General features: G+C 30.2%; 1 protein-coding gene across 2 annotated transcripts in view; it reads right to left on the reverse strand.

Moving 5' to 3' along the window:
* Nucleotides 1-617: 617 nt before the first annotated feature.
* LOC118189675 (cilia- and flagella-associated protein 299-like) overlaps nucleotides 618-12,223 on the reverse strand; it is a 70,676-nt gene continuing 59,070 nt past the window's right edge. For both annotated transcript variants that reach the window (XM_085811914.1, XM_085811909.1), the window contains exons 5-7: nucleotides 7,763-7,905; nucleotides 4,926-5,058; nucleotides 618-1,245 (exon numbers count right to left, since the gene is read on the reverse strand). In XM_085811914.1, the coding sequence (XP_085668040.1) occupies nucleotides 1,144-1,245; nucleotides 4,926-5,058; nucleotides 7,763-7,905 (378 nt within the window). In that variant the 3' untranslated portion in view covers nucleotides 618-1,143. The remainder of the gene's footprint in view (nucleotides 1,246-4,925; nucleotides 5,059-7,762; nucleotides 7,906-12,223) is intronic.

The raw sequence follows: 12,223 nt of genomic DNA on the forward strand, positions 1-12,223 counted from the left end.
AACTGTCCCGGCTCATCACCCGCAGGGGCGTTCTCTTTCAAAATTGGGACGGAACTGCTCGGTAGTGAAGCAAGACTATATGGCTTATGGTACAATCTCTTATTTGCTCAGGATGATCTCAGGATGAGACCTGCTGTTATGCAAATTGTTCACCTGTTTCTAATGGTGAAACTCTGGTATCCTTACCATTTCCGCTTGCATCTTCTTGCTGAATACTGCTTTGCTCTGAAAGTGATTCTGATGATCTCTGTTATTTCTGGTGTGTTAAAACTTTCTCTCTCTTTTTCCCCCTTCTCAAGTTGCTTATAACTGTATACTTTTTATATGAGCTCTTAATCGCTTCAACAAAGTATATATTTCTTTCTGCTAATTAGTTATTAAGGAGATCCTAACAAACCCGTAAAGTGTGACAATACGCCTTATTAAACTTTTTTTTTTTTTTTTTTTTTTTTTTTTTTTTTTTTTTACGAATAACAGATATCACGCGTATTTGGAAAAAAAGTCTTCTTTAATCTCGCAACCGCCGAAGGGTTAAACATACAAATAATGGTATGAGTGATAAATATGATTCTCAAAGACGCATAATTTAAAAGGGAAACAATCGTACCATTACGGAGCCTAAAGCTTTTTCCAAATATGTTTATTAATGTGACTATAAAAGCGATCAACCTGAGGCTTCAATGTATGATAATGAATCCTGTAAAATTCTTACTTGATGAATATAAAAACCAGATTTTTTAGAATTAAATATTGTTTCTGTTTAGAAATCACCGATAGCAGTACATATTACAAACAAATTACGTTTTAGGCAGGCAAACATTTATTGAACTGTTTTAAATTTAATACTTCTAAACTTCTCTCTTTCTCGGCTTGATAATGACACCCGTGAATAATTAGTTTTACTATTTTATATCTCACATATATTTATTTATACTATAGCATATACATAGTATTTTATTATCAACATTAGTATTTTATTATATTATTATTTTTTTATTATTATTAAAAAAAAATAACATTTCCGTGGTTAAAATGTTTAAAAATTTTATTTAAAAAGACATTAAAAGTAAACATTTGATACTGAAGCAAAATTATGAGCAATAACGTGCACTAGATGGCAGCACGATGAGAGGATGTACATATCTAGGGGATGGGTCGGTTACAGACGTGATCAAAAATGACAGCTTGAGAATAAAGTGTTCCATCAACATCGTATCGAATTACACTGCCTCCAACGTCACGAGACTGAAAAAGAAATAGCATTTCTTGGTTCATTTATCAACAAATCAATTAATTTAATCGTAACTCTGATAAACAATTATCAAAGTACAGAAAGAAATTAATTCAGTTTGAGTACGGAAGATTATATTCGCTTTCTTACATGTTAGATTATAAAATTTTCAAGTAGTTTGTTGTATTCAGCTTAAAAATTATGCAGTCTGTAAAACGCGGTCTACAATCGCATAGTTAAAAAAATTAAATTATTACGAGATAGATGAATCTATTCGTGTCGGTTAATAAAGGCAAGAAATCATTTAATTCTGCTGTTATGTTTTCTGTACTTATTGACAGAAAATGAAACATGATATCACAAATGTGTTATGACTGAAAATGAAAAACATTAATGTATTATGAAAAATATTAATGTAATATTACTGTATTATTGACTGAAAATTAAAATTATTAAATCTCAACTAAGTAAACGTGTATAAAAATTTTTGCTTCTTCCTCAAAAAAATAAAAGCGTTTTTTAACTAAGTTTTAATTTTAGCAATTTCAGGCCTCATTGATGCAGCGATAATAAAGAATTCATAAAATTGCTATTCAAATTATTCCCATGATTGTCGATGCAAATTACTAGAACTCCTAATCCTTTGATAATTTCGTGGTTAATTATATCACATAAGAGTAATTTTTTCTATTCAGTTAAAATATATATGTTTTTAAAATCGTTAAGTGTTCACAGAAAATTATTAATTAATATATTATTAAGAAGTACATTCATCATTACGAATTAAGATTTTTCCTCATTAGCTTCTTTCACATTAATTATTTTGCTTCAGGATGTAAGAAACTTGTTCCGTATTCCATATAATCTCCATTCTGACAGGAACAGCTTCCAATATGTCTATTTTCCGGTTACACATGTTAGTCTAGTCATCGAAGGGTCAGAAAGGGGTGTTTTCAATGAAAAATCACAGAAGTTTTTTTTTAACCTGATCTGATGTTTTTGGAGTGCATAATCCGAATTTTATGTTTCCCACCTCGCCAGAGGCCGCCTCGCAACGAAAATCAAACAAAACACAAAATTTTGGCACTGTTTTCAGTTTTTCGTTTATAACTAAGCAAAACGTAAGCTCAGCAATTTTTAAACATTTACTGTAGATAATATCTGTACAAACTTACTGTAAATAAAGTTTCCTAAAATTTACATTACTTAAATGTCGAGCAATTTCTGACGCCGCTATAGCGCGCTGAGAGAAAGAAAGGCCACTTTTTTCCTCTCCGTGAAAAACGGGAAAAAATGCTATTCGAATTGTGCGGATTTGCCCTAATATCAACATTATATGCTACGTGGTATGCCTAGTTCACATTAATGGAATTAACGAACATCAGTGAGGTACTTAGTTCTTACTAATTATGAGAATTAGCGCTAATACTCTCCTTGCTACATCTGCAAATGGTGAATGAAACTTGAATGTTTTGAGTGAAATGATGCTACAGCAGACTGATTTTGTACTCTAGATTTCGTACTAATCAGATAAAGGCAGACTTAGAAATGATGTGAAACAGCATTGCATTCAATTTATATATGCCAAATTTTAAAACGCACCAATATGTAAATTCACATATATCCTAGGAAATTTTGAATAAAAATCTCTGATTGTTTGCAAGTGTGCCTAGAAATACATCTCCTTTAAGATGATGTTAAAAATTTTATAGGTTATAATAACAAACAACGTATAATACAAAACGCTTTTCTAAAAATTTATAAAAATATTCAAAAATACAAATTTTAAAATTTAACCATAACAAAATGTGCGTATTATATTTGGATTAAGAATAAATTTAGAATTCTGGGAGAAGGCATCAAGTAAGTTTAATAAAAATAAGTTATTAATAAATATATATCAAATTGAGTTAACACTGAGGAGCTTAAATTTTGAGAGCTAATTTTTTAAAAACTACTCGTGCGATTTTTACAAAACTTGGCAGTTTGGCTTAATTTGAGTCGCGGAATCGAAATATGGATGTCATTTCAGGAAAAGTCCAATTCTGTGTCAAAATACCTGTATTAGAACAATGCTGTATATAAATCTAATACATATCCTAAGTCGCGCTTTCGAGACATGAAAAACGCAAGTTGAATTTCGTCAATCGGCCCAGTAGAAAAGGGAATATACAACTATTTTTTTTTTTTTTTTTTTTTTTTTTTTTTTTTCCCGCAGTGTACGTATGCCTCACAAGCAAACGCATCAATACACTTTCTCGAAGTTTGTAGGTTTAATCTTAGCAAGATGTTAAAAAAAAATGTTTTTCCTACTACAAATGCATACATTATTTTTCAACAGTAATACATAACTAAATAGTAGCTTTTTCTCAAAAACGAAGCATAAAACTAAAGGTAAGAAGAAATGAAGAATAAATATTAAGATAAGATTTTCGTTAAATTCCTTAATAAAACGGGATTAAAATATCATTATACTTAGGATAAATATGTAAACTACAAAGCCTAACATTTTTAGAAACATTAAATAATAATTTAACATTTATGATAAATTAATCAACTAACTAAATTGATTTTACGCCAGTAATTAAGCAATTAAATTAGAAATATAAAATATTTAATTAACTTTGCAAAATGTTAGCTGAATTAGATGAAGTATGTAAATTAAATTAGTCTTAAAATGTTCTTTCCTTAATGTCTGGTTATCCACCAATAACCGAATGATTAATTCCTCGAAGTAATGGCAATTTCACCTCAAAGCTGCCTAGTTGAAGAGATTTAGGGGCTTTATCATATGTTAGTTAAATGACAGAATTACTGAATTTAACGTTTTAAATTCATATTAATTAAGTTCAGTTTTACTTAAGCTGCACGAAAATATTTCTTGGTAGCTCTGGAATATTATTCTCTCATTAATTAATGTAATTTTAGAATCTTCATTAACACCATTAAGTGGGAATGTCATATAAAGATGGTCTAATGCCAAAACCACGCCTTGTGTAAATCAGTAATAATAATAACTATTATAGCATTAATATTTTAATACATATTTCTAATCAAAATGTTTTCTTCAACTCATTTATTTAATCAGAATGTGCATTTTTCATGACTTGAGAAGACTACTCACCTGCCGATACTTTTAAATCGTCTTACAGATATTTTAATTACCTTTTAACTTATGACTTTACAACACCGACTTCGCAAATTATTTCTTAATAAGATAACCTAGAAAACTCGTTACCTTGGAGACAACAGGAATAAGATATCTTTTATAATATAAACGAAGTAAAATTGATTTGAGATTTTAATTTCCAAAATTCTAAATTCTGAAATTTTATTTACTTATTTCTGAATTTCATCCTCAAAAAGTGCATAAAACAAGGATGAGAAGCCACTCCTCGAGCAACGATAACAAAACAAGTTTCTTTCACTGAATGTGCCCAAAATGTTTAGACATGATAAGGACATGTGACCTAGAAGCGAAAAATTACGACTTTCCAAGGAAGTTCCGAATTTTTTTCAATGTTATCAAGTAAATGCTTAGAAAAACAGTTTATCTTTCCTCCAATTAGAGACTATGCCTTTTCTGTTACATATTTAATGTTTTCTTCCCATTAATCACATTTAATGATTTCTTCCCATTAATCACACGAAAATCTTGGGCGTTAAAAGAAAGACATAAATTGCAAAAGTTTACTTCGGGGCTGACCTCCACAGGATAACCGTCTTTCTTGCAAACGAAGTACATCTTGTGAGAATCCATGTCTGTGACAACGTCGAAATTGGGAGTAGAGGTGGAAAAGACCTTCGCTTTTTTCCAATTATAAAAGCTGTAAGAACCAAAATATGAATTTATCGATATACAAACTTGGCCAGATACACTGTGAACACAATGCATTCACAATGCATCTATGCAAGTGAATATAACAAACTGTTGAAATATTTTCTGCGGACAAAAGAGAAAACATACACAATAAAGCATTGTGATACATTTATTAAGATCATTTCAGAAAGTACAACTTAACTATTCTTTAACGCTATATTTCAGCATCATTTAATATTTTGTATTAGTTTTATTTGCAATAACAAAGGTTAAATATACATTTTCGATTCAGCCTTACATTATGAGGTTTACACAATTATTACGATTTTTTTTTGATGCGGGAGAAGGGAAAAATGATCTTCACCAGCACTCGAACCATGGACCCCTCGAATACGCTTCGAGTGTGCTGACCATGAAGGCATACTAATAAGGCGGGATAAATACCTTATAGGTTAATAATTAGATTAATATTACAAACTAGCATTACTAATTCTAACTAAATTCTAATACTAACTAAATTCATTTCCAACTAGCAGTTAATCTAAATCAATTCAGAATAATTAGTTGTACATATTTTACAACAATGAAGATTTATTTTGGGGATGAATAAATGTGATATTTTCAGTCAGCGCTTCTCTTGTTGTGATCTAGGTTAGTATATTCACTTTATTGTATTAAATAATTTCAGTAAATGCAAATAAACTTTCAGTTTTCCAGTATTAATATGGTTTACAGCTTGTTCTTGAATTTCATTACTTTTAATATTACAACCTTTATAAAACTGCAAGGAAAATCTAAAGTTCTTATAAAATTACGAAACCAAGAATTTAAAAAAAATCTGAAAGCTTTCAGGTGTTATATTACGCCCCAACGGGCCTCCCTCGCCCATTAGTAGACTCATACACGTTTCGACAGCATTTGTGCTAATGCCATATTGTACTAAAAATATTTTAAAACACAATATCTTTAGAATTTCCAATAGATAGTCTCGCGCACTGGAGATAAAATTGTTTTATTCCCAACAGTGTTGCCACTACTCGCTTTAAAATTGTTGAGCTTTTTAATCGAAAATTCATTAAAGGTTTATAAAATATGATGTAAGAAATAAAACAAATTCTAAGTACCCATATTCGAAAGGAGAACTATATTATTCAAAATTTGATGTCTGTAGGTACAGTTTTTTTTTTTTTTTTTTTTTTTTTTTTTTTTTTACGGTGCTAGAAACATGCATATATTCACGCAGATTATTTAACATAAAATGCCGTTTTAAGACTAATAACCCTTTTGCGCTAAAGAAAAAAACGTACATGTGTTCTCGAATATTTTGCAAGTTTATGTGGCAATACGATTCGTCACGTATTTATGAAGGTCATAGCATAGTGTACCATATGCAGAGTGTACCATATGCAGAATAATTTAGCACAAACCAGAAATGAATAAATATTCCATGCATACTTGACAGAATGACACAAAACGCAGGAAATACTTAAAGTGTGGATTACATTCTGCGTTGCCCTGTTGGAAAATAGTATGTGCTCCATGGTGAAATAACAGCGCAGATTTGCGATACAGATTATATTATCGTTCAGAGGTGAAATTCTGGTGTCCCACCCAGTTCTACCTGCATCTGTTAAGAATATAATCACTTTCAGATCTATGGCATCAGCTGTAAAGATTATAACCATTATCAGACATGCGGAATGTATCGTAGGCAGTCACGGAACTTCTCAGACTCATCTCTTTTCATCGAGAATTTAGTTTACGATGCTCCACATTAGCAGATCCGATTAAGAGGCTATGTGCCAATATCACAAGCACTAAACTGCTTTTTCTTTTTCTTGCTAGGATAATGCTGAACTCTTGCCTATCATCATTCGATTGAAAGCAAAAGGAAGGACTCATCTTCTTTAAGCATAATCATCTTCCATTGCTGACAGATTCAACTTATTCTGGTTAGATGTTACTGAAGCCAATTTTTTCATCGATTCAGTGATGGCGGAAGAAAATTTGTCTGTTAGAAGAATGTTTATCGAGGAATAAATTCGGCTGAATTTTAGACGAAACCTCATTATCTAGGTATTTTAGCATTTCTTAAAGTTGAGAGCTGCCCCTATCGGGCTTACATGAAGCCTCCACTTAAGATAGAAAATAAGAAACTAACCTAATGCTAACTAAACTAAAACCAGCCGAAGCAGCACAGCAATAACTAGGTAGTACTATCACCGGCGAATACTAGCAGGCACGTAAAAATACAGCCGAACGTAAAGATCAGACTTGAAGCAATGACCTGGCCGAAGGCAGAACATGCTGTACTAAGACCTTCAAAGCTTTTCTACTAAAGTGACCGAAACTTCTCTTTAAATACTGGTTCGGCCTCATTTACGCAAAATGCGATCCTGAAAACTCATTCTGGTAGGGAAACTAGAGAAGAAAGAAAAGATGTTCAAAATTAAAAGTAACTATTAGGAACTTAAAATAACCCCTACAAACTTTTATACGTTTTTTACGACCTTTTTTATTATTGTTGTAATATAGGTAACATATTTTTATAACTGATTGACAATGCAAAGTTAGCATAAGTTTAAAATTTTCATTTAACACAAAATTAGGCAAAAACTATTTTTTTATGTATTAAAAAATCGCTTTTATAGGGATTTTGACAAAGTTTAATTACTAAATGCAAAAAGATTTAAATCCATCGTCAAACTTACCTTAAATCTGTTTCAGTCGGTACGATCTTTTTCTCTCCGCTAAAGTAGAGTTCCCAATCTTCTGTTCGTAATTTAAGAGCATAATCAATATAAGATGAAATTTCGTCTCCTTTTTCATTTTCATCTCGTATAAATATAATAGTCTGAAAAAAGGATGCAACATTTGATTAATAACATCCTTATTATCCTTGTAGCCTGCAGATGGCAGCACCAAAACAGTGAATTTATTCTAAAGTGTGTGAATCATCAAAATTATTTTGTATTCTTTTATATGCTCTGAAACATGCTTCATATGCAATCAAACTGAAAATTTATTCATAATACTTGGAATTTCATGAACTGAAAAACAAAATGCATGCATAATAAATAATTAAATAAGTATAGGATTTTTAAGTAAATGGGTATAAAAGTTGAATAAGTTATTAATTTATACGAGAAGGGAGAAAGGATTCGCTACTTCAGGTATGATTTTATAGGGATACACGTATTTTAGGATAAAATCAAGTTACCTTTTTGAGCTCTTACTGGGTAATTTTTTTAATACATTTTCCCATTATCTATTTCGTCACAACAGATCTACTGAAGAACACGGTACACATTCAAAATTCTTAGCATTTTAAATGATCCGAGTTCTCTGCTTTTGCTTTTTCTTTTATCTCTTTCTATTAGGTTTGCGTTTGCTGCAATAAATTAAAAATCTTAATCCTTTCTTAACACAGAAATTAATTGTTCATAAAATGTCCTGAATTAGCTTTTCTAAAATACAGTAATTCTACCTAAACCAGTATCTCTCAACTGCTTTACTCTTGCAAAATCCTTAAACTCAAAACTTTGTTTCAGGAACATACGAAAGAAATTTCAAACCAATGTATGTAACATTTTTGTATTTGATATGTTAAAACAAAACGAGAAATTTATTATCAGGACTTAATATATATATATATATATGAACTGAAAGCTGAATCGAAAGAAGAAACTGAAGGAAGCCATGTGCATTATAAGCAGCAGTACAGAAATAAATTTTAGATCTACATGATGCATAAGAACGTAATAAGTTAGTTAAACTACTTGAAATTGTGTTACTGGAAACATAACTGCATAAGTCGACAGAAAAATAAGCATCAGAATATGAAGAAAATGAGAAAATCTGATGAACTGAAGAATTCAAAAGTGAAATAGTAAAAAGTGATGAAGAAATAAATCCTTTTACTAACAGAAACTATCTACGTGCGCTGACTGATATTTATTAATTATTAAAGCATGATTACCTGATCAAAAGTTATCAGTATTTCTTAGCGTAAAGATTGAAACTCATGTAATTTAGAGAATTAAAACAGAATCAATTAATAATTCCAATAAAAAATTTAAAGTTTTATACCTCTCCACTGCGTTATTCATAAAACTGTGAAAACTGAAGCGAGATATACAAAATTTGATTTAAAAAAAGTTTGCTGATGAAAAATAATACATGAATTTATAGCTATGAAAAATCGAAAAATTCCTATATGTCTTATATATATAAATTTTAACTTGTAGTATCATGTCTATAGTCAAAAATGCTGTAAGCAAACTACATATAATAACAGGCGCTATTAGAGAAACTAGATACAGTTAAATACTTTAAAGACCAATGTTGCAAACTTTTGATGTTAACGCTTTCTTAACCCTGAGATTTTCTTGACAAATTTATTACAAGTTTAAAAGTTTAAAATTAAATTTTAAAAATTTATAGAGCTGGCTCATCAAATCTAGGAAGATATTAAATTTCTTTAAAAATGGAATTAATTCTTTCGAGCCAAAAACAAGATGAAACACAAAAAGATTGTTGGAGCTGGAAGGAGAAATGTTGAAAGCTACTAGCTTAGCTGTATGTTTCGGTGTTAGTTCAACAGATTTCATTAAGTTGCATAAGCTGCGATTTATAAATTTAAATTTACAAGTCTCATACTGCTAATAAAAAATTATGATGAAACTAGAGGTTGTAACTGTATTACTTAAGAAGATTGAATGAAACTATATCTCATGTAAAGAACAGCATTGTACTGTTGCACGTTTTTCTTAGACTCAAATATGATAGTAACTGAAACAAAACAAAAGGATTAAGGAGAGTACTGTTTTGAGAAAACAGAAGGATGGTTTTAAGAAGGATTGTTTTAAAAAAAAACAAAAGGATTTTTTTAAAGAGAACAAAAAGATCACATCAAAAAATAATATTCAAATTGCTTTTCAATCTGAGAATAATAAAACTAAAGTTTTTTTCAAAAGAATCCTTTAACTATTTTTATTATTCAATTACTCATCAAAATGTTTTCAGTAAAAATCTTAAACCAAAAGTCTTCGGCCTTTTAAAATGTTAAAATGTTTCTTCACGTCAAAATTATGTAAAAAGTTAAAAATATTCTTCTTTCAGAATTCATATTTTTAATGAACAAATTTATTTTTTTGGAAGTTAAAATAAGAAGAAATATTTCAATTATGATTATTTTCAGTTTTGACAAAAAAAAGCATGAAAATTTAATTACATTTCTTTTAATGGTCTTTTAATTTTTAAAAACTAAATCTGCTAAAATACAGAATTTTAAAAAATAAACTCAAATATTATAATTTTGTCATTAACGCAGAAAACACCTATTAAATGTTTTCTTCGTACGTAATGTATAATAATAACTTTATAAAAAGGATACAGAAGAATGAATAACAGTAAAATTGTTTACTTATCATTCTTAAAACAAATCACAGTAATGAAATTTTAATTCTAGCCATCTTTCCGATATATTGCAAGTGAATATAACCTTATATTAATCATATATCGTTGCATCCTTAGATTCCCTTTGGGACTGGCAACGGCCATTGAGAATGATTTATCATGATGAAGGATAAAATACAATTTTCTGTTCACACTATGTATATAAAATGTGCAATGATTTTACAGTATTTTAAAGGTTGTTATTGAACCTTGTTTCATGCAGTCAAATCTTTTAGCGAAAAAATATTAATATTTCTAACAACTGTAAAGAGTCCGCTAGGTTACTTGAAATGGGCAAAGCAGAGCTTAAATTGAGCCTGAACCCATAGGAACCCGGTAATTTTTATTTTGGGGATAAATTGTAATTTCATTCGGAGTGCATCAGGACAATAAATAAGAGAGCTGCGGTACTTTTTTAATGTAACTGAATTGCAATTCCAGTATAAAATTCTTTTTACCTCAAAAATTTTATTTTAATAATAATTAAACCTTAGAAATTGAATCTTAACTTCTGAATTCATGCCTATCGTTTTCCAGGAAATAAAACCTTTGATGGGAATCAAAATTTTGAAGGAAAAAAAGACCCTGCCCATATGTCAAAGGATTATTCTCCAGGAAATTTATGCAAGCGGGTAAATTTTTCATTCTCAAAAATACCAGAAGGAATCATCCTGGTCGTGCATGGCAAACGTAAATGATTGGCATGGAAGAGAGCACCTGCAGACATTTTGGAATCATGTAACCAAATATGGGGGAGGAAAATTGCATCTATACACAACTTTTCGTTTGTTCGTTGGTTTGTTTCGTTTGTTTTGTTACAGATTAATCCTCGGATTCGAGAGAAATATTTTCCCCCTTGTCCACATTCTGCTTGACGAATAGAACTATGTCAGCAGGAGATCGCGGTCAAAAAGTGTTTTTCATACCTATATATCTCTCTTAAAATTTCCTTCCGTACTATTGTATTGTTTCTAAGTCTCCGCCTATTCTCATTAGTTATGCTTTTACCGTTTCATCTTTTACTGGTGTGCTGGAAAAAGAATGGTCCTCATGTCTATCACCCATTAAAGTAATACATTATATTGTGTATTTAGGACTTAAATTCAGCCGGAGCCCTAAATGAGACAAAATCTGGTATTTTATTTTATTACTTAACAATTTATCATTAATTTAATTAATTATTAAATTTTTAATTACTTCTTTATATTTTCTTTAATTATTTTGAGTATAATTTGTTTTACTACTTTAATTATTTATCATTTACTTATTTTTGTTCTTTCCTGACGGCCTTCCACAGCGTTCTGGTGCTTCTAATTTTTAGCAACTAAGCCGTGGGACAAAACCTACTAGGGCTTTCTGTTTATGAGGGTCGGGAAGGAATTTCTAAGAGAAACTGGTTCGTGTTTACGTTACACATGGGGAAAACCATGAATGCAGTAATTAAAGGTACTACTCTTGTTTCACGCAGTTTGCGAAGTTGTTTTCAAAATACACCCAAACTCAATGCCTTTTCGACTAAAACCTTTGTGATTTGCTTTAATCGGCCAGCTTCTAAAATCCGTTTCAGATCTGTCGATGTAAAACGACTTTGATGTACAGACTTTTGATGGTAACGCTTTCTTAACCCTGAGATTTTCTTGAGAGATTTATTACAAGTTTAAAATTAAATTTTAAAAACTTATAGAGCTGGCTTATCAAATCTAGGAAGATATTAA

This window comes from Stegodyphus dumicola, chromosome 1, assembly GCF_044657685.1.
Source record: "Stegodyphus dumicola isolate Sdum_Otavi_A_Nest chromosome 1, ASM4465768v1".
Lineage (NCBI taxonomy): Eukaryota > Metazoa > Arthropoda > Arachnida > Araneae > Eresidae > Stegodyphus > Stegodyphus dumicola.